Raw genomic sequence first — 24,204 nt, 5'->3', positions numbered from 1 at the left:
TATTTAGCAATAGGAGGCACAAGTAAAAAAGGTTGAGAAACACAGCCCTACAAGATCTCCAGTTGTGTGTGAAGAAGTATGTATATGCTTTATAGCTGTTATGTACTAGATATCAAATTCTGGCCCTTAGAGATAAGTAGGCTGTTCAATAATGGGTTCCTCAAACCTGTGCACATATGATCACATATCAAAGATTACAAAATAGATTTTATTAAGGTATTAAAACATATTATATATATATATACACACACACACACATATATATATACATATATCACGTTGACAGAGGCCCTATTGAACAACTCTCACCTAAACTTGTCATCAAATGGCAAAATTAAATCTGTAATAAAATTACATGAGGACAGTTTCATGCATTATCTGCCTTGTGTTATCATCACATGTGAACATGCCTGTTTCCACCAGCCTGCATAATCACTAAGTACAGGGGTGCAGGGATGCTGTCTTAGACTTTCATTTTTATTATTATTATTTTTTGGCTGTGTTGAGTCTTTGTTGCTGCACGCGGGCTTTCTCTAGTTGCGGCCAGCAGGGTCTACTCTTCATTGCAGTGCATGGGCTTCTCATTGTGGCAGCTTCTCTTGTGGAGCACGGGCTCTAGGCTTGTGGGCTTCAGTAGTTGGGGCATGCAGGCTCAGTAGTTGTGGCTTGCGGGCTCTAGAGCACAGGCTCAGTAGTTGTGGCGCATGGGTTTAGTCGCTCTGTGGCACGTGGGATCTTCCCGGACCAGGGCTTGAACCCCTGTCCCCTGCATTGGCAGGTGGATTCTTAACTACTGTGCCACCAGGGAAGTCCCTAGACTAATTTTCATAGCAAGGACAGAACCCCAACTGTAGTAGGTATTCAATACCCCTGTACTCTGTGGGAACACTTTTCCAGAGACAGGAGCCCATACAGCGAAGTCCCTACAGAGATTCATTCTTCATGCCTTACACTGGTATCACTCTTCTGTTCTATCCAAATTCCCTAAAGTTATGATAAGTTTCTGCCAAAAGACATTGCAATACTGTTCAAATAACTGCTGGGCAATCATCCCAGGCTACAGTGCTATTTATGATGTTCTTAATAATGTCGAAAATTCCTACTTATCTGTAATTGTCTACTGGTCTTGATCTCTGTTTCTGCTACCATCTCCTTGAACGTATGTCAAGCGACACACCATAAATTTATATTTTACTATCCAGATGAAAACTCCTTCTTAGCTTCTTTGAAATAGCTCCGACATGATCACTTGCCGACCCATCACTAGCCATTAGGGGTCAAAACTGATCCTACTATGGCAGACAGGAAGAGCCCCAGAATTATTTCTTCTTAAAGCAAGTCTCTGCTTATCATATTTAACTGAAGGCAGAGGGGACTTCCTAAAAGGGAAAGAGCAACAGACTTTCTGCAAGTGAGCCGATTTTTACATATATGTTGCCCAAACACCATTTAGTTTAATAAAGAGAAAACCCTGGTTGCATGGAGAGATACCATGTAATTGTAAACATAAAACATTATCAAGAGCAACAAATGTATACAAATACTAAAGTAAATTATTTTCTCTAAAGCCTGCCTTTATTGTCAATAGCATGACTGATTATTCTATATATCACATCTCACATAAAATCATAAAACATCCTAAGAAAGCAGATACTACAACACTGCATAAGATTTTAAAGCCTCAAACATCAAACCCACAAACTGTAAGAAGTGGTGGTTTTAATCCTGTTGCTACCTCAACATACTAGAGGGATACAACACCTTTCTTACTGGCAAACACAGGAGAAGAGAAGATGTCCATCAAAAGGAGGGCATATCAGAGTCTCAGAAAAACTAGGGTGAAGGCATCTATAGTTTCAAATAGCATGTACACACATGTGCAGTTAGGAGCTGAGAATCACTGATATAAACTAGTAAAGAATGACTAACAGGAAACTGCACTTTGCAGTAAAGGGCCTGACAATACAATTTAAAAACAGAATTGGATAACAAGATAGAAAGTACTTTAGATTTTCAGTAGTACTGAACACATAAGGTTTTCTAACTGCAAAGGCAGCTCTAATCACCTTTTGTATTATTAAAGAAATGACAAAGATGTATTGTAATTACTTTTTGTACATTAAAAAATAATGGGAGGGCTTCCCTGGTGGCGCAGTGGTTGAGAGTCCGCCTGCCGATGCAGGGGACACGGGTTCGTACCCCGGTCTGGGAGGATCCCGCATGCCGCGGAGCGGCTGGGCCCGTGAGCCATGGCTGCTGGGCCTGCGCGTCCGGAGCCTGTGCTCCGCAACGGGAGAGGCCAAAACAGTGAGAGGCCCGCGTACCACAAAAAAAAATAATAAAATAATGGGAAATGCTCACATGCTAAGGTTGTCATTTTCAGAAAAATACTTTTGGGGAAAAATTAGCAAATTTAAATCACATGGCTTCAGAGGGAGCTTTAAAGGTTAAGTTTATATGGTCACACAACTAACTGTAGGCAAAGTACAAATCCCAGTCATGGGCTTTTTGTAAATTAGATGGTGCTTTCTTTCAAGAATTTCCTTCTTTTAAGAGCATTTCCAGGTAGCTTCAGCAACAAACTCTGCCAAGAACTTAACACAGCGTACGGTCCAGCCAAAATTCCAAAGGAAGGTTCACAAAGGACTTGCAGTGTGAAAGCCACACAGGCGTGCTGACGTGGTTTCTGAAGTGGAGCCGTGTTTGCGAAAGATCGCTGGGCTGGAAGCCGAGAGATCTAGGGCTTGCTGTTAACCAGGTGTACGACTCCATCCCACAGGCAGATCTATTCATCTCTGCATTTCTTTTTGTTTTCTATTAAATGGTGATAGTGCCTGTCCCTACTTAACCTTACTTAGCTTTTATATGTGCAGACCTCTCCCTCTCCTGGCTCTCCTGGACCATCAGCTTCTATCTAACCTGGGAGCTTGTTAGAAGTAAAGAACCTCAGGTCTCACCCCAGATCTACTGAATCAGAAACTGCATTTTAGCAAGCTCTCTAGGCAAGTTCTATCCACATGGAAGTTTAGGGAGCACTGCCTTGATTACTTCTATCCTGCCTATTCTAGGAATTTTATTCCTCTTCCCAAACAACATAAATACACGCCCCCAGACACCACCAGAAAGTCCTCAGGAGTAAGGAAAATGAAATTCTTACTGCCTTAATTAAACTCTACCTTTCAAAGCATCTAATAAGAAAAACTACTTGGAAGAAAATGAAGCAAAAATAACAGCAACTAAATTAAAACTTGAAATCTTATTTTTTATTGTTAAATTATAAACTGTGTACAGGATACACTTACAGTTTATCTCCGAGCGTGTTTTTTCTTCTCTCACATTTCTACTTGTTGAGTGAATTCTATGTGGGACAGCAACAAGAGGCTAGGAAAGAACAAAATCAATGACAAGCCACAGTCTGGTCCACAGAATTACCCAAATATGAAAGAAATACTTCTCTTCATATAAAAATGGGAACAAAATACAACTTTGCTAATATTTGTTTAAAAAATGGCAACCAGAAACTGAAAGCTTCTTACTCCTCAAACTGGGAGCTTAAGATTAGGGATATACGTTATCCACAGCAGGTTCCCAATAAATGTTCTATGAGTTGAATATAAATAAATATTCAAAATTGAATATTTCAACAACACAATAGCTGTTCAAAAGCTGCAGCTAGCTTTCCCTGTTGCAGAGGAGAAAATTGTAATTGAAAAAAAATCTGCCTCAACTTCTTATATCAAGAAGGATGAGATAAATGAAATGAAATAATGCTAAAGGCATTAATGATTTATGGTCTTCTTACCTAGTAAACACAACATTTTCCCCACCTTAATGCTTTTTCTTGTAGAAGCAGCACTCTATTTTCTTTCCTTTTATTTTATTAAAATCTCTCTATGTGTACTGCCACTTTCAGAGAGAAATATCCTGGGGGGTAGGCGAAGTGGGGATGAGTTCTTCTTACTATTAATTCATGGACATTCCTCCAACCTTATGGAGTAAAAAAGGCCCTATTTGAAAAGCTTCTGCAACTCCATTCTATACAATTTAAGGCTTCACTTTAAGAGGTGATGCCAGCATCTATTTCATGTACCAAATAGGTTTTTTCTTCTGTGTGTGAAACACTATCTTTGAAGTTTTACTACCTTTGAAGGAGATACACTCTTACACATATCTTTTGGAAAATGTAATTCATAAACATTTGAGCTCAAATTCTTAAGACTCTATAAGGCAAATAAAAAACAGGACCTGAGATAACTATTCTCAGTGTAGGCACCTCTCAGGAAATAAAAATATATGAATCTAAGACCCAAATATTAAAACAACAATGTAGTAAAACAGTAGCAAAAATAATTTTAAAAATTAAGTATTTAAACTTTACATGTACACAGTGATTTGTAGTTTACGAAGTGCTTTCATATACCTTAGCTCGTTCTGTCCTCAAAATAAACTTGTGAAACAAGTATCAGTCTTCATTTTATACATGAGGACATTCAGCTAGTTAGCCACAGAACAAGAAAAACCCTGGACTTTTGATCACAATATTTGGAGCAAAAACAAACAAGCAAAAATAGGTGTCATGTTAGATTAGTCACACATACTGCTGTTATCAGTGAACTTGGATGAAATCTATGCTTTCTATGAGAACAGTTTTACTTTCCCAGCTTCAACAGTGCAATTATAAAATTATTAAATCTTATAATGCTGTACCTAGTACATGGGTTAACATACAGGAGAAGACAATGCTATTAATCACAATTACTTCAATGTGTAGTACTTCTAAAATAGAAACTACATGGGAACCCTACATGAAAAGTCAACTTTCTTCCACTGTGAATAATGTATACTAAACTAAAACAACTAAAGACTAAAGTAGAACTAGTACATATGCTAAATATTTTCAAGAGAATTCAATTTCCACACAGTATTATATAGTATCACAGCAAGTACCGAAATGCTAGTTAGACACATTCAAATTCTGAGTGACAACACAGTACTCAGCAATTATAATTACAAATCATTTGCAAATAATAAGACTCAGATACTACCTATTATGTATAACATATATTGTAGTATTCTATATGTATAAATTACTATAGATTTCTCTGGGGAAAGTATGATCTTAAACTATGGTGGGAAGAAAAGTTACCCTCCTCCCTATCCAACAATTATAATACTAATAACATAGTCTTGATAAGGAGAAATTTCTTTCTCTGCTATACGAGAAAATTTCAGAAGAATCTTTATTCCACAGGTTGCTTCTATATTTGGTTTATTATTTCTCCTCTTTAAACACATTTTAAAGGACTTTATAATTCAGCACAACAAGTAAACAGGATGAAGTAAGGGACAACAATGCAGCATCTAGTGCACTGAAAGAGTACAGGAGGTCCTCGTCCTGTAGTCTTGATATGCACAAATTTCAGTTAGTAGAATATAATTAAATTACACTAGTCCTCTATAACATGGTTCAAATTTCAGTCACTAGTTTATTAGTTGTATAATATTATATAACAATTGTATATTATTCAGTATATTAATCTTATCATTCAGTATATTAATTATAATTGCATAAAACACAAACTTCACTGCCTGCTTGTCAGTCCACAGATCACTATGTGAATAACAGATGCACATCATGATCCGTAACTAATCACGTCACTACTTTCAAAGTCTGTCTGTGACTGGTCACTGAGTATCTATTATTCAGTTCATGCACAGACAGCAAAGTGTGTAGTTGTGTTGTCTCCTTGTCTCTCAGTGATAATATACTCATGTGACATTTTTACAAAAATTGGTAACTGAAAGAAGAAATTAGCCAACAAAGATAAAACTGCTGCAAAGAAACAGAAAGTGATAACTCTGGATAATGTTGGAAATGAAGTTTGAATCAAACATAAATGAAGTTACAGGAGAAAATAGCTGACTGTGAGAATGCTGACGCTGCCACTGTTCAAGAGACTGTGGACACACAGCCAGGGTAACTTAGTGAGGCTGAACCTGACATAAGTGAAGAAAGACGTTCTGATAAAAAGGATGAAGGTGCCCCAAAAGAAGGGGCGCTAGCAAAAAATTTCACATCACAGGAATACTGAGATTATTTCATGCATTGAAAGTTCAAAGGATAAAATACTGGAAGCTGATCTGAACTTAGAAAGGAATCTGACATTCACCAAAGCATAAAGAAGATACTTGTTCTGTGTCATAAAGTTATATGACAAGAAGAAGGCAAACACTATGCAATCTACTCAATAAACAGACTACTTGATAATGAAACAATCCATGGAAGTGGTTTTTTTTTTTAAACAAAGAAAAGAAACAATTCTCACAGGTTCTAATACTTTACAATGTACTAAATAAAATTTTAGTTTTACTATTTTTTCATTCCCCTATACATTTAAAACTGACAATAAGAGAGTTTTTAATCTTCTAACACAAATTTTTTAAGGTCACAAAACAATTATAATTTTTCTCCTTGAGTATTAAGATTGCTTTGCAGGGGACGTCCCTGGTGGTGCAGTGGTTGAGAGTCCGCCTGCCAATGCAGGGGACAAGGGTTCGAGCCCTGGTCCGGGAAGATCCCACATGCTGCGGAGCAACTAAGCCCGTGCACCACAGCTACTGAGCCTGCGCTCTAGAGCCCGAGAGTCACAACTATTGAGACCACATGCCACAACTACTGAAGCCCTCGCGCCTAGAGCCCGTGCTCCACCACAAGAGAAGCCACCGCAATGAGAAGCCCGTGCACTGTAAAGAAGAGTAGCCCCTGCTCACCGCAACTAGAGAAAGCCCCGCTCAGCAACAAAGACCCAATGCAGCCATAAATAAATAAATAAATAAATAAATTTACATGCAAAAAAATGCTGTTGGATCCTTTCAAAAAAAAAAAAGATCGCTTTGCAGGATTTCACCTTACTTGGTCATTTGTACAGTCCTTTACTACCATGCAAATGAAGGAACACCTGTATATTAAATTATAGAAGAATTTATAAAGCAAAACAACAAAACCCAATTTCTCCCTAGTATAAAGTCAATAATACTTTACAATTCTTAAGTTTTTTGTTTTCAAATGCTTTTCCAGACCTTTAAACAAAGGGATAGTAGCTTATTTATAGTTGTATAAAGATGACAAGCTAGAACAATGATGAATTGATAGAAAGGTTCTCTCTTACCTAAGACAATCTGAGACCACCTTTCTGACCACTGAGAGCTATCATTCCTTCAGTATCATCAATGGAATTTACACCATTTTAAGAACCTTCCAAAAGCCAGTCAAGTTCAAGGCTACCAGCTCAGTTACAGACCCAATAACAGAATTCTGACATGTCACATATACTGAGTTTATCTTAGGTGCCACAATTATTAGCTGAGTTAGGAATGTTACATATGCCAGCCGAAGTGAAGCTTCCATTCATACCAATGCTCCCATGATACTAGGGTTATTTAATTCTCTAACTACACTGGCTCATTTTTAAATACGTCTACAGCAGACAATTAGGGTAATAGTCACTAACAAAGTCAATCCTATACTTTCTACTAACCACTAATAACTCATGAAGTATTGTACAAGGATTCTTTTTGAGAAGAAAATGGAACAGAAATTTTATGTATATTCTAACATCTTGTGTAGGTGCTTCCCATTTTCATTCTCTTTTACAATGGATTATTTATTTGCAACTTCATCTAAAATGACTACTTTAAAAAAACTACAGTAATTTCAAGAAGTAGATTAGATAATTCTGCCTTTGCCATTTTCAGAAAACAGACTCTATAAGTAGTCAACAGGAAAAATCCAGCTCATGACTTCCAAAGTCAAGGAGCTAATCTTCCCTCAAGAGTTGATTTAAACTAGATTCAGAACTTAAAAGAACTGAGTTTTCAGATGTACATACATATATACATGTATGTTATATACTACTTGGTAAAAACAGTTCCTACCTCAGGATCATCATCATCAAAATCATGGTAAGTGGAATGATCTGGATTATTCACTTTATCCAACAGTTCGATTGCCAAAGACCGTGTCAAAGGCTGTGTGACAAACGGGTGCTATAAAAATAAAATAACATAGTACAGAACACTTATTAGAAGTCTGTTTGAGTGACATTTTATATTTTGAAAAAAGATATATTTCAGGGCAAAAATAATACCTGTAGGAGCTTTTCAGCAGTAGGTCTTTTTTTTGGATTTTTGGTAAGTGCCATTTTCACAAAATGATGAAAACTATTTGACCTAAGAAATTTTGAAAATCAGATTTTAAAATTTCAATTATTTTTTTGCTCATGACTATAAAAGTAAATAACACAAAAATACTTACCACTTCATTTTATCCTTTAGTTTAGGAGGCTGAAAATTGCTTTTTGTCATTAGAAATAATGCTCTGAAAAATCAACAACCATTACACAGCATTTTATGATTGCATATTTTAATATATAATATTAATTCTATTACTATAATTCCCAAATAAGGTAAAGCAAGACTAAGAATATTACTTGTTCATGACATAATAAATAATACTGGGGGGGGGGAGGCGACCTTAATTTAAGCACAGGATTCTTTAACTATGACACACTGACCTCATTGGGTGTAAGTCAAACATAGGAGGCTGCAGCTCAGCAAGTTCTATGGCAGTGATCCCCACTGCCCAGAGATCACAAAGCTGATTGTACCCGCCTTTCCTCTCAACGGCTGCGACTTCTGGAGCCATCCTGAAGGAAATAGTCCAGAAAAGAAAAATCTATTTATTGCATTTTCCTTCTTATTCCCATCAGAGGCACACCATCACTATGTAAGCTGAGGCCTATTTAGGCCCTGACATCTGAAAAATAAGTATGTAGTACTTAAATGGCTCATATTTCCCAAGATCTCAACATCTCATAAGACTCTCCATCCCAAGCCCCTCCTGATTTCTCCTTTGTTACTTTAAGCTATTTACGATAAAGGTTTATAAAAATTTACAACTATAACAGAGCGACATGTACCAATCTGTCCACATCCCAATCTCTCTCTTCCTCTGTACATGCAGAATTCTACAGAGACATAACATGTAGTAAATAACTTATCATTTTTAGCTCTTCCTTCTTACGTCAATAAACTGCAATCTGGCCTCCGACTGTTTTCACTTGACCAATACTATTTATTGGGGCACCAAGAATCTTCATGTAGTACCTAACTCACATTTACTATAAACTTAAGTGGTTGGTGAAAAGTTATAAAAATGAGTGCTTTTAAAAATATATATTTATTCAGATGAAAGTTACCTGAATTCAGTATTTTTCTTGTTTCTTTCAACTTTACTGTAGTCTTATTCTAATTATACCTCTATAAATTTGTATTTTATTAAATAATTATGTTGATTTTCAAATATAAAAAATTTCAAATCCTAAGCAGTAGTTTTGAAAAGAACTACTTGAGATAAACATTTGAACTCTTACATATCAAAAGTGTGAGTTAAACAGGCAGCCTTACAAGTATGTTTGTTTTCCTGGTATGATTTCAGGAAAGTCAAATATGTCAGTAAGTTAACCAAAAAAAAAGAATCCCTCTAACTTTCTAAATGCTTGGTCTTAAAATGTTTTTAATCTTTATTGATAGCTAGAGTCCAGCCAGCTGTGGAAATGCCCCAGTAGAGGATGGAAGTACACTGGTGACATATTCTTAACTAGCTGGCCACAGCAGCTGATGTTCTCCCTTCCTCTATAAAAATATGAGTGAAAGATTCCACCCAGTGCACTTGTACTCCTGCCAGTTAAGTTGCATGCTTACCGCAATCAACTGAGTCATCTCTGAACCTGTTTATTTGTTATGTTTGTTATTATAAATAATCTAATTAAATATAATAAAAACTAATTTATTGTGAAGGTAAAAAGAGTAAGCTGTTATGAAAATTAAAGTGTATGCTTTAGAAAAACTTGTTAAAGACAAGTTTCTAAAGACAAAAAAAAACAAAAAAATCTGGCAAATGAGGTTAAGAAAATGATAGCTGTAAAAGATTAGGAAGGCTACAGACTGCATAATTCCATCTGTATGACACTGGGGGAAAGGCAAAACTGTAGAGACAGAAATCAGATCAGGTGTTGCCAGAGGCTAGAGACGGGCCAAAAGAATTTACGAGAAGGGCACAAAAGGAAACTTTCCTGGGTGATGGGAACCTATGTTTTACACGGATTGTGGTGGCATTTTTCACTACCACAGAGTGTCTCAAAGTTCATAGAACTGTAAACCTAATGAGTCTAAATTTATACCTCAATAAACCTGACTGGAAAAGTCACATGCTTTGTATGTGGCTGCATTTTAGAGAAACACAAACCAGGAAATGTGGATGATTTACATCTAACTAGTTATCTACGCAAAGGAAAGGCCTTGGTCCTACATCAAATGATTGGGGAAAAAAAAAAGTACACTCACATACTTAAATTGAAATAAAATGTTTAAGGTACATGTGTAGTGTATTAATTTTGAGATTTGCCAATTCCACAGACTTTTTTGATTAACTGAATAACTGCCAACCTTAGTCACAATGAATGAGAGATTCCATTCTATCCTATATCCCTAGAGTTTAGGTGGGAAAGACATGATACTAGAGAGAGTTGAAGAGTCGGAGTGTTCCAAAACATTATTTTGCCTAATTCGCAATTTCACATGCTCCCAAGATACTACCTACTCTATCATTAGAAGAATGACATTAGTTTTTTATCTCTGAAGCTTCAGTTGGAGATCAGTTATCATCAACAAACATTTACTAAGCGTGTGTAGAGAATCATGCTAGACCCTGGAGATTCAATGAGAGTTCCTCCAGATGTTTAAAATCAAACTGAGGAGACAGAGTATCTAAAAATAATAACAGATAGCTCTTTAAGCTCTTATTCCTCTCAGAAATCAACCCCGAAAAATAAGAACAAAAAAGAGAAATATAAACGTATCACCTTTGAAAAATCCAGAAGACATATTTGGACTGGAAATGAAATAATAGTAAATGATGTGGCAAATAGGAGGAAGGACAAACCTAAGTATGTGTAGAGGACAAGACCAACTAGCAAGCCAAGAACCCCAGAAATATGTAAAATTTAATGTACGTCAGTTACTACTTTACTGATGACTAGGTTCCAACTAGCTGGTTCTCAGCCCCTAAGAATCCCAGAAAGGCTGACAAATTAGGGTTACAAACTTACAAAAGCAGAGTTAAGCCTGAGGTTGAAAACAGGTATATTTGCAAATGTCAAGTCTAAATAATGAATAGTTAGTCCACCAGATTCCTCTTCTCATCTGTTAAGGCCCAGCAATTACTCCTTCCCATTCCTACTGGATAAAGACCAACAGAAACTGGACGAGGGGCTTCAGACTCAGACATATCAGGAACAAAGGGGAGCAGGGGCTGCGAGCAGTAGAAGTCTGTGTATAACAATGAGTTCCTCAGCTTCCTTCACTTACTCATTTCCAGGACACTAAAAACTGGGTTTACATGCTACATCCCATGCACACACGGCTACAAATCAGCTTTAAGTGCCTTGCTCTTCAATGTAAACCAGAAGAAAAGGGTTACTAGACATTTGAGGGAAGCCTCCATCATGAAAGCATGAGTCTCAAAAGCTTTGGAAATCTTATAGAAATAAGAAAAAAAATGACTTTTAAAAAGTGACAGAAAATTAATGGATTAATCCAAGTGATCCAAGATATAACTAATGAGTTTCAGAAAGAGAGAGAAGGAAAAAGTAAAGCAAAGAAATTATCAAAGAAGTAATGCAAGAATACTTCCCAGAACTGAAAGGCACGAATCCTGATTGAAAAGCACAAATGCCAAGTACAATGAATAAAAGTAAAAATGACAGGGCTTCCCTGGTGGTGCAGTGGTTGAGAGTCCGCCTGCTGATGCAGGGGACATGGGTTCATGCCCCGGTCTGGGAAGATCCCACATGCCGCAGAGCGGCTGGGCCTGTGAGCCATGGCTGCTGAGCCTGAGCGTCCGGAGCCTGTGCTCCGCAAAGGGAGAGGCCACAGCAGTGAGAGGCCCGCGTACGGCAAAAAAAAAAAAAAAAAAAGTAAAAATGACAAAAGAACAAACAAAAATATTCTGAAGTACACTACCATGTAATACCAAACCATCAAAAAGATTCTAGTAGGGAGGGGTTACATTCAAATATCATGTGTCGACAGTTTCAGCCAGTTTTGGAGCCCATCAGCTGCCAGCCCCCCCACCTCTCCACCAGTGTGTGACGCATTCCTTCCACATCTACCTATATGAAAGCATCCCTCTGTGATGAGGATGGGGCGGTGGTCCACACATAGTCCAGTGGCAAGAGGGAAAAGTAAGGTGATGTGAGCGGAGCCCTCTTGGCTGTGTGGCTGACAGGGTCTTGCTGCTCCAGCTGGGTGTCAAGCCTAAGCATCTGAGGTGGGAGAGCCAAGTTCAGGACATTGGACCACCAGAGACCTCCTGGTCCCACATAATATCAATCAGCGAGAGCTCTCAGAGATCTCTGTTTCAATGCTAAGACCCAGGTCCACTCAACAACCTGCAAGCTCCAGTGCTGGACACCCTATGCCAAACCACTAGCAAGATGGGAACACAACCCCACCTACTAGCAGAAAGGCTGCCTAAAATAATAATAAGCTCACAGACACCCCAAAACACACCACCGGACGTGGTCCTGCCCACCAGAAAGACAAGATCCAGCCTCATCCACCAGAACACAGGCACCAGTCCCCTCCACCAGGAAGCCTACACAACCCACTGAACCAACCTTACCCAATGGGGGCAGACACCAAAAAAAAACGGTAACTACAAACCCGCAGCCTGCAAAAAGGAGACCCCAAACACATTAAGTTAAGCAAAATGAGAAGACAGAGAAATACGCAACAGATGAAGGAGAAAGGTAAGAACCCACCACACCAAACAAATGAAGAGGAAACAGGCAGTCTACCTGAAAAAGAATTCAGAGTAATGATAGTAAAGATGATCCAAAATCTTGGAAATAGAATGCAGAAAATACAAGAAACGTTTAACACGGATCTAGAAGAACTAAAGAGCAAAGAAACAGTGATGAACAACACAATAAATGAGATTAAAATTCTCTAGAAGGAATCAATAGCAGGATAATTGAGGCAGAAGAACAGATAAGGGACCTGGAAGATAAAATATGGAAATAACTACCACAGAGCAGAATAAAGAAAAAAGAATGAAAAGAATTGAAGACAGTCTCAGAGACCTCTGGGACAACATTAAATGCACCAACATTTGAATTATAGGGGTCCCAGAAGAAGAAGAGAAAAAGAAAGGGACTGAGAAAGTATTTGAAGAGATTATAGTTGAAAACTCCCCTAATATGGGAAAGGAAGTAGTCAATCAAGTCCAGGAAGCACAGAGAGTCCATTACAGGATAAATCCATGGAGAAACATGTCAAGACATACATTAATCAAACTATCAAAAATTAAATACAAAGAAAAAATATTAAAAGCAGCAAGGGAAAAGCAACAAATAACATACAAGGGAATTCCCTTAAGGTTAACAGCTGATCTTTCAGCAGAAACTCTGCAAGCCAGAAGGGAGTGGCAGGACATATTTAAAGTGATGAAAGGGAAAAACCTACAACCAAAATTACTCTACCAAGCAAGGATCTCATTCAGATTCAAGAGAGAAATTAAAACCTTTACAAACAAGCAAAAGTTAAGAGAATTCAGCACCACCAAACCAGCTCTACAACAAATGCTAAAGGAACGTCCCTAGGGAGGAAACACAAGAGAAGGAAAAGACCTACAAAAACAACCCCAAACAATTAAGAAAATGGTAATAGGAACATATATATCGATAATTTCCTTAAATGTAAATGGATTAAATGCTCCAACCAAAAGACACAGACTGGCTGAATGCATACAAAAACAAAACTCATATAGATGCTGTCTACAAGAGACTCACCTCAGACCTAGGGACACATACAGACTGAAAGTGAGGGGATGGAAAAAAATATTCCATGCAAATGGAAATCAAAAGAAAGCTGGAGCAGCAGTTCTCATATCAGACAAAATAGACTTTAAAATAAAGACCATTACAAGAGACAAAGAAGGACACTCCATAATGACCAAGGGATCAATCCAAGAAGAAGATTTAACAATTGTAAATATTTATGCACCCAACATAGGAGCACCTCAATACATAAGGAAAACGTTAACAGCCAGAAAAGGGGAAATCAACAGTAACACATTCATAGTAGGGGACTTTAACACCCCACTTTCACCATGGACAGATCATCCAAAATGAAAATAAATAAGGAAAACAAGCTTTAAATGACATATTAAACAAGATGGACTTAATTGATATTTATAGGACTATCCATCCAAAAACAACAGAATATACTTTCTTCTCAAGTGCTCATGGGACATTCTGCAGGATAGATCATATCTTGGGTCACAAATCAAGCCTCGGTAAATTTAAGAAAATTGAAATCATATGAAGTATCTTTTCTGACCACAATGCTAAGAGACTAGATAGAAATAACAGGAAAAAAACTGTAAAAAATACAAAAACATGGAGGCTAAACAATATGCTACTAAATAACCAAGAGATCACTGAGGAAGAAAAAGAGCGAATCAAAAAATACCTAGAAACAAATGACAATGAAAACACGACGACCCAAAACTTATGGAATGCAGCAAAAGCAGTTCTAAGAGGGAAGTTTATAGCAATACAATCCTACCTCAAGAAACAACAAAAATCTCAAATAAACAACCTAACCTTACACCTAAAGCAATTAGAGAAAGAACAAAAAAACTCCAAAGTTAGCAGAAGGAAAGAAATCATAAAGATAAGACCAGAAATAAATGAAAAAGAAATGAAGGCAACAATACCAAAGATAAATAAAAACAAAAGCTGGTTTTTGAGAAGATAAACAAAATTGATAAACCATTAGCCAGACTCATCAAGAAAAAAAAGGGAGAAGACTCAAATCAACAGAATTAGAAATGAAAAAGGAGAAGTAATAACAGACCCTGCAGAAATACAAAGCATCATAAGGGACTACTACAAGCAACTCTATGCCAATAAAATGGACAACCTGGAAACAGTGGACAAATTTTTAGAAAAGCACAACCTTCCAAGACAACCAGGAAGAAACAGAAAATATAAACAGACCAATCACAAGCACTGAAATTGAGACTTCGATGAAAAATCTTCAACAAACAATAGTTCAGGACCAGATGGCTTCACAGGCGAATTCTATCAAACATTTAGAGAAGAGCTAATACCTATTCTTCTCAAACTCTTCCAAAATATAGCAGAGGGTAGAACACTCACAAACTCATTCTATGAGGCCACCATCACCCTAATATCAAAACCAGACAAAGATATCACAAAAAAAGAAAACTACAGGCCAATATCACTGATGAACATAGATGCAAAAATCCTCAACAAAATATTAGCAAACAGAATCCAACAACACATTAAAATGATCATACGCCATGATCAAGTGGGGTTTCTCCCATGAATGCAAGGATTCTTCAATATATGCAAATAAATCAATGTGATACACCATATTAACAAACTGAAGGATAAAAACCATATGATAATCTCAACAGATGCAGAAAAAGCTTTTGACAAAATTCAACACACATTTATGATAAAAACTCTCCACAAAGTAGACACAGAGGGAACTTACCTCATCATAATAAGGGCCATATATGATAAACCCACAGCCAACATCATTCTCAATGCTGAAAAACTGAAACCATTTCCACTAAGATCAGGAAGAAGACAAGGTTGCCCACTCTCACCACTATTATTCAACATAGTTTTGGAAGTTTTAGCCACAGCAATCAGAGAAGAAAAAGAAATAAAAGGAATCCAAATCGGAAAAGAAGAAGTAAAACTGTCACTGTTTGCAGATGACATGATACTATACATAGAGAATCCTAAAGATGCTACCAGAAAACTACCAGAGCTAGTCCATGAATTTGGTAAAGTAGCAGGATACACAATTAATACACAGAAATCTCTTGCATTTCTATATACTATTGATGAAAAATCTGAAACAGGAATTAAGGAAACACTCTCATTTACCATTGCAACAAAAAGAATCAAATACCTAGGAATAAACCTTCCCTAAGGAGACAAAAGACCTGTATGCAGAAAGCTATAAGACACTGATGAAAGAAATTAAAGATGATACAAACAGATGGAGAGATTATACCATGTTTTTGGATTAAGAATCAACATTGTGAAAATGACTCTACTATTCAAAGCAATCTACAGATTCAAATCAATCCCTATCAAACTACTAATGGCATTTTTCACAGAACTAGAACAAAAAATTTCACAATTTGTATGGAAACACAAAAGACCCCGAATAGCCAAAGTAATCTTGAGAAAGAAAAATGGAGCTGGAGGAATCAGGCTCCCTAACTTCAGACTATACTACAAAGCTACAGTAGTCAAGACAGTATGGTACTGGCACAAAGACAGAAATATACATCAATGGAACAGGATAGAAAGCCCAGAGATAAACCCACGCACCTATGGTCAACTAATCTATGACACAGGAGGCAAGGGTATACAATGGAGAAAAGACAGCCACTTCAATAAGTGGTGCTGGGAAAACTGGACAGCTACATGTAAAAGAATGATATTAGAACACTCCCTAACACCGTACACAAAAATAAACTCAAAATGGATTAAAGACCTAAATGTAAGACTGGACACTATAAAACTCTTAGAGGAAAACATAGGCAGAACATTCTATGACATAAATTACAGCAAGATCCTTTCTGACCTACCTCTTAGAGAAATGGAAATAAAAATAAACAAACAGAACCTAATGAAACTTAAAAGCTTTTGCATAGCAAAGGAAACCATAAAAAAGACGAAAAGACAACCCGCAGAATGGGAGAAAATATTTGCAAATGAAGCAACTGACAAAGGATTAATCTCCAAAAATACAAGGCAGCTCATGAAGCTCAATGTCAAAACAACAAACAACCCAATGCAAAAATGGCCAGAAGACCTAAATAGACATTTCTCCAAAGAAGATATACAGATTGCCAACAAACACATGAAAGGATGCTCAACATCACTAATCATTAGAGAAATGGAAATCAAAACTACAATAAGGTATCACCTCACACCTGTCAGAATGGCCATCATCAAAAAATCTACAAACAATAAATGCTGGAGAGGGTGTGGAGAAAAGGGAATCCTCTTGGACTGTTGGTGGGAATGGAAATTGATACAGCCACTGATATGGAAAACAGTATGGAGGTTCCTTAAAAAACTAAAATAGAACTACCATATGACCAGCAATCCCACTACTGGGCATATACCCTGAGAAAACCATAATTCAAAAAGAGACATGTATCACAATGTTCACTGTAGCACTATTTACAATAGCCAGGACATGGAAGCAACCTAAGTGTCCATTGACAGATGAATGGATAAAGAAGATGTGACAGATATATACAATGGAATATTACTCAGCCATAAAAAGAAACGAAATTGAACTATTTGTAGTGAGGTGGATAGACCTAGAGTCTGTCATACAGAGTGAAGTAAGTCAGAAAGAGAAAAACAAATACCATATGCTAACACATTTATATGGAATCTAAAAAAACGGTTCTGATGAGCCTAGGGGCAGGATAGGAATAAAGACGCAGACATAGAGAATGGACTTGAGGACATGGCGGGGGGAAGGGTAAGCTGGGACAAAGTGAGAGAGTACCACTGACATGTGTACACTTCCAAATGTAAAATAGATAGCTAGTGGGAAGCAGCTGCATAGCACAGGGAGATCAGCTCGGTCCTTTGTGACCACCTAGAGGGGTGGGAGGGAGATGCAAGAAGGAGGGGATATGGGGATACATGTAAACGTATAGCTGATTCACTTTGTTATACAGCAGAAACTAATAGAACATTGTAAAGCAATTATACGCAAATAAAGATGTTAAAAATAAAAATCATGTGTCATAATGGCACCACAGTTCCCATCAACATCAGAGAAAAGACACTAGAGCAATGCTTCAAAAATTCCAACCTAGAATGCCATATTCATCCAAATTATCAATCGTGTGTGTGTGAGGCTAGACATGCAGAGTCTCAAAAATTTTTACCCCTCAAATTTCTCAGGAATTTATCAAAACGTGAGAAAGGGAGAAATTTATGAAGGAGGAAGAAGACCTGGATTCCAGGAAATGAATTCCCAAGGCGAAGCTATGGAAAAATCCTAGAAAATAAACATTTCAGATTGGAATAGGAGGGAGGAGGACCCCAGGAAGACTTAACTTTAATAAAAACAAAACAAAACAAATTAAAACAAAGCAAATAAAACCTCCCCAAATCAGGACTATTTATGGCTTGGAAAATTATATAGAGGCATCTTTCAGACTGCAGAATATGGGGAGGTATGGAAGTCTTGGCCAAGGATAAAAAATACAAACTAAGCAAATAAAAGAATTATTAGATATAAGAAAAAATTTTAAAGACAGTTAAGTGTAAAGTAGTATAATAATTGACTCAGCAAGTACACTAAAAGGATAAGAAGACTGAATGATGAGAACTATTAATAAAATCTTCACCTATTGTAACAAAAAGCCTATAAATAATAATAATGCTACAGATGGCAGAAGACACAACTAGAAGAATTTATCTGTCTCTTTAGCAGTATTTGACTTTTAAAGTATGTACCTGTTTGATAAAAAGACAAATATCAAAAATGGTATATATCATATCTTAAACATGAAAAGAAGTCATCTAGATTAGTGCTATCCCACTGCTGAGGAGGCAGATCAGGAGGGCACTGGGGGAGGAATGGTAGCACTTAAGCTGAAGAATGTTAAGATTTCCAGAGTGCCCTTACTTCAAGGGAATCATGTGTGCTAAAAAGCTCTATACCTATCCACCACTATATGCACAATGACTAACAGCATATCTGGCACATAGTAAGTGGTAAAAACATTTATTGAACAAATAAATGCATGAATAAGATAGTTTGTATACAATGATCAAAGAACACCCAGCAGACAAAAACATGGCTAGAGAGGAAGGTCTGTGGAGGCAACTAGTAGAACTTAAAGTTAATGAGGCAGGGACTTGCCAGGTGGTGCAGTGGTTAAGAATCCGCCTGCCAATGCAGGGGACACGGGTTCGATCCCTAGTCTGGGAGGATCCCACATGACGCGAAGCAACTAAGCCCACACGCCACAACTACTGAAGCCCGTGCCTAGAGCCTGTGCTCTGCAACAAGAGAAGCCACCGCAATGAGAAGCCCATGGACCAAAAAGAAGAGCAGCCCCCACTCGCAGCAACTAGAGAAAGCCCGTGCACAGCAACGAAGACCCAACACAGCCAAAAATAAATAAATAAAATAAATTAATTAAAAAAAAATAAAGTTAATGAGGCAGACAGAGGCCAGACACCGGAAGACTCCAAATGCCAAGAAATATGTACTTGATCTTGTGTGCAACCAAGATATGTCAAAAAGTTTTGAGCTAGGGAATACTGTGAATAAGATAATGTTAAAAAATTCGTCAGAATACAGACTAATCTGTGAAAATACATGTAATATGTGTAGGACCAGGAGTTGGGTTTTTTTTGGGCAAAACTGGAACTATATCAAGGTTTCTAAAAGCATATCAATCTTTGAAGCCCTTTCCACATAATAAAAAATAGTATGGAGAATATTCTATGGCTATGTATTGTAATTCATCCAAAAGTATATATGCCTAAATTACTTAGCCTGTTGCTGACTTCCTTAATCTGTTTTAGTCCTAATAATTTTGACCATTCAGTCTATTTTTTAATAAACACTGCATACAATAATGATAGAAAAACAAAAAGTTAAATTATCAATTAAAATACAATTACCAATATGGTGTACCAATGAAAGACTTCCGTTTGGCAATTGTAGCTGTTATCTGAGCAGACACTCCAAAATCAGCTATTAAAAAAAGAGACACGTTTAGAAAATAAAATAAAGTAAAATTATTTAAAAGTAACATATAATTATTTCCATTAAATTAATTTCACAGAAATGAGATATTCTCAAACATCACATTAAAATTTGTAACTCTAATGGACTAGCATTAAAATATCACAAAATAGTGCGTATGATAGCCAAATGGATTCCCATACATCCCCACATGAATCAAATGACAACAAAAGTCAAGATCAAATAATTTTGATGAGGAAGAGACAACTGAGAGAATCTAACCTGCCAGATTTAATGTTATAATTTCTAATTCCCAGGACCTGAAATTCAAGGAAAATCACTGGAAGGGACCTTAAGTAGGAATACATTCCATTCACTTCCTGCCAGATACATAACAACTGACATTAAAAAAAAACAAAATCTCTATTGGTAAATCTATCTACTGTGAAAAGACAAACAGAATATTCCCCAAAATCTTACCTTAGCAATATATTCTAATACCAATAACAATCACTATCAAGAAATTTATTTTTATGTCAGTTTATTTTTATGTTGCTATTTTTTAAGTATATTGAGTTCTAATATTTTCTAGTTTTTTTAATGATGATTTCTAAATCTTTATAAACTAAGACATATTATATATAGGATGCCTTTGAGTAAGGCACATAATATTGACACAAATTTTAAATTGCAGATGGAAACTGTTCACTAAGCCATCAACAGTTAGATAACTGCTTTTCTCATATTTAGAGGTAGCTTAGGAAAATTTTATTATACGTAAATTATGATACTTTTAAATCTGATTAGTCCCTATTATAGGCTATAGGTCAAAATAGTTTAATCATATTTTTAGAAGATAAATATTTGCTTGAATTTTGATTTTATAGTGATATGTAGTTCAAAATAATTTTCATATTTGTTATTAAATACTTCATTTAATATCTAACAGACATAACTTTGTTTATAAAGTTACTATACTGTACATGTTTCCTGTCTTAAACTTTCAGATTAAGTTATTATTTAGGTATTGAACTATTTTAATAACTTGACAATCAAAAGTTACAAAATAAAAGTTACACTTTCAAATAAAGCACGATTCAGCATCTAAATTACATTCTTATATAACTAATACAGTGTTTCATTTTAAAAGCTTGTGTAAGCAGGTAGGATTTTTTGCATTACTGAGTTTTTTGGCTTTTGTTTGTTTGCCTTATTTTTTGGTCACAAGGTAATCTCGTATAGATTTCTTACTAGAAGTCCCACTCCTAGGGTTAGAGGTGAAAGAATTTTTAAGGGATATTATTTCACTATATCTTTATAATGAATCTGTCCCATGTGAAGGATAGACTTTATCCCCACTTAAGAGAAGAAGAAATAGATACAGAGAGATTACATATGTCATGTCCCGCAGTGAGATTTCCACCTAAAGATATATAGATGCTGCTGAGGGAGGGGAAACCTAGTCCTGGAGAGGAAAACATAAACTTACTATGTTTTGGAATAAATTTGTGCAAGTGACGAAATTAAAATTTACTTACCTAATTTCACATGACCATTATCCGTTAACAGAATGTTAGCTCCCTTCAAAGTGAGAACATTTTAGTTAAAGTAGGAAACATTTTATCAGAAAGCACATATAGAAGATTAAATATATATATTTAAAATAATCACAAGTGGCAGGCTTAACCCTAGAAATACTGACGATTTATAGTAGGCCCAATTAAAATGTTAAACCATTACATTCATAGGAAAATTTACTGTCCACTTTTTAGGCAATTTGACTATCCCTACATAATGTTCTGCCTTGCAAAAAGCTGCTATTAAAATAATATGAATGTTATTATGAAAGTGGCATATTAGTTTTAATCTGAATGCTATTTTCTTACTGATTAAGCGCTGTCACTATACTAAGCTGTTACCTTACAATGGCATTATTCAGTTCCTTGAATTACATGTTAAACTTCATTGCCATTTCCTGTCCAAATCCACCAAAACACATCTCCCTTTCTAGGTACTTAACATCAGTTGAACCAATGCAAATGTGTAAGACTGAACCTTACTACTTAGTCTGTGGGGCTGTCCATCCTAATGTGTCTCTGCCCAGAGTATGGGGCCATTCAATACATAAACAACTAGGCACAGTCCCACAGAATTAAAATGTCACCTGTTTGCATGACCTAGCAGCATTTTTATCCACTTTTGCTTCTTGACCTAAGCTCAAAGAAGAAGGTGATAATAATGACTTCATCTTCAAAAAACTGAGGGCTTTTGGAGGAGGTAGAAATACTGCCTCTCAAAGGTACTACAGGCTCCCCACCCCTGTCCCGCCTCTGGGCAACTTTTAAATGAGGAAGCAAAAGTAATCCGCTATGGTTCAGGATGCAATCAATTTTGTAAGTATAAGGTCGGGGTAACAAATACTAGGAAACCCCTTCCAGCCCCCAAAAGAGGAAGAAATAACCCAAACCTGCACCCCTTGATATTACTGAAACTCTAAGGAGTAACGGGAGAAATGAGAAAAAGGAAAAAGAAACTAGAGTAGGGATTTCAACTTGAATTAGGCCCTAGCTATCTAGACTTCTGCCAGAGTCTTCAGTTTGGTCTTTCCCCAGCTCCAGATTAATTTTTCTAAATTACAGTTTATATCATGTCACCTGCACTTATAATGCATTCTTCCATCCATCCATCTAGGTGTCCATTCATCCCTCTCTCCCTGAGACTACTAGCAACCAGATGCTACTTGAAGCTCTGGGGTTATAGTAATGAAAAAGTTCCAGCTCTCAAGGAGTTTACATCTAAGCAGGAGAGAAAGAAAATCTAAAAACAAATACACACACACACACACACACACACACACACACGAATGAATGAACCAATAAATGATTCAAAGCCAGGTAGAGATAAGCACTCTGAAGATAAAGCAGGAAGGGAAGGCCTCCCTAAGGCAGGGATATTTAAGCAGAGATCTAGTTGAAGAGAGGGTGCAGAGTCATGCCAAAATCTAGAAGAACATTCCAGAAAGAGGTAACAGGAAATACAAAGTCCTGGAACCAGAATGAACTCAACATATTCCAGGAACTCCAAGTTTAGTGTGCCTAGAACAGAATGAGTAAAACGAAGAAGAGTATGAAATGAGGTCGGAGAGGAAAGCAGGGGCCAGATCATGCATAACCTTAATGGCCACGGTAAAAACATCTGAATACTGTACTGAGTATGGTAGGAAGCCAACCGTGGTTTATAAGCAGGCGAGTGACAAGATCTGATTTACAAAGGTCACTTTGGTGTGAGGTAGAGAACTGACTGTAGGATCACTCAAGAATGGGAGCAGGGAAACCAGTTAGAAGGCTATTCCAGAAGTCCAGGTGAGATATAATATAATGGTGGCTTAGACAGGGTAGAAATAGTGGTGATGGCTAGAATCTATCCAATTAGGCCCAAACTCTGAAGTCCAGCGCACGAGTTCTTGCATAGTGGAGCACCAAACCTCCTGGCCAACACCATCTCTTATCACTCTCCTACATTCTCTTCTCTTCAATTATATGGTACAGCCTTTATACCCCCTAAAATGACCCCACACTTTCTGACCTCTGTATCTTTGCTCACACTGTTCCTTCTGCCTAGAAGGCATTCCAACTTCCATTTCTGACAAAAATCTATCAATCCTTCCAGATCATTTAAGTGCCAATGACACAGAATCTTTCTTGATACACTTATCTTCTTAGGATCTTTCCCACCTTTGAATCCAAGGCTCTTTGCTTATGTCTTTTAAGTGGTTTATGAACAATACTTAGGGTAGAGGATCTCAGCAGGTGATCTGAGAGTCCACTGAAATTTCATGCAAAATTTGAAGGCATGTGCATAAGAGCATTTTTGGAGGAGAGAGTCCATGGCTTTCATCAGACTCAAAGAGCACATGATTCCCACACCCACATCCCCTGCAAAAAAGGGTTAGAACCTTTATGTTAGAGAAAACAAAAGGGGGAAAGAAAAAGCAGGAGGTAAGATGAATGAGGAAGAAGAAAAGAAAAGAAAAAATAAACAACAGAGAAAATATCCAGGCTGGGAAGACGGCAGTATCTTTGGAAATAACCTCAGAGTCCCAGGATAAGGGTGGTTTACCACAGCATGGCCCGTGTACCTGCTCTCCTCTGCCAGTTAAAGACCAGCAGAAAAGGTCAAGGCTTAGTTTATCCATTTTTATACATTATTAATGACAGTTCCTTAAGATTGCCAAAGTTTACTACAATATTCAAAGCATGAAACTTCCTAAAGACTGTAACTTAATGGAAGCTATGGACCTAA

The 24,204-nt window shown here is 36.9% G+C and overlaps 1 protein-coding gene across 3 annotated transcripts in view; it reads right to left on the bottom strand.

Moving 5' to 3' along the window:
• The window catches only part of MAP4K3 (mitogen-activated protein kinase kinase kinase kinase 3), a 188,466-nt gene that overhangs the window by 50,445 nt on the left and 113,817 nt on the right, over positions 1-24,204 (bottom strand). For all 3 annotated transcript variants that reach the window (XM_060169878.1, XM_060169879.1, XM_060169880.1), the window contains 7 exons: positions 21,441-21,483; positions 19,839-19,911; positions 8,574-8,705; positions 8,315-8,377; positions 8,148-8,229; positions 7,936-8,046; positions 3,303-3,381 (listed from right to left, as the gene is read on the bottom strand). In XM_060169878.1, coding sequence (XP_060025861.1) covers positions 3,303-3,381; positions 7,936-8,046; positions 8,148-8,229; positions 8,315-8,377; positions 8,574-8,705; positions 19,839-19,911; positions 21,441-21,483 — 583 coding nt within the window. The remainder of the gene's footprint in view (positions 1-3,302; positions 3,382-7,935; positions 8,047-8,147; positions 8,230-8,314; positions 8,378-8,573; positions 8,706-19,838; positions 19,912-21,440; positions 21,484-24,204) is intronic.

The sequence above is a fragment of the Lagenorhynchus albirostris genome, chromosome 13 (genome assembly GCF_949774975.1).
Source record: "Lagenorhynchus albirostris chromosome 13, mLagAlb1.1, whole genome shotgun sequence".
Lineage (NCBI taxonomy): Eukaryota > Metazoa > Chordata > Mammalia > Artiodactyla > Delphinidae > Lagenorhynchus > Lagenorhynchus albirostris.
This window is presented reverse-complemented; position numbering and strand designations above follow the sequence as displayed.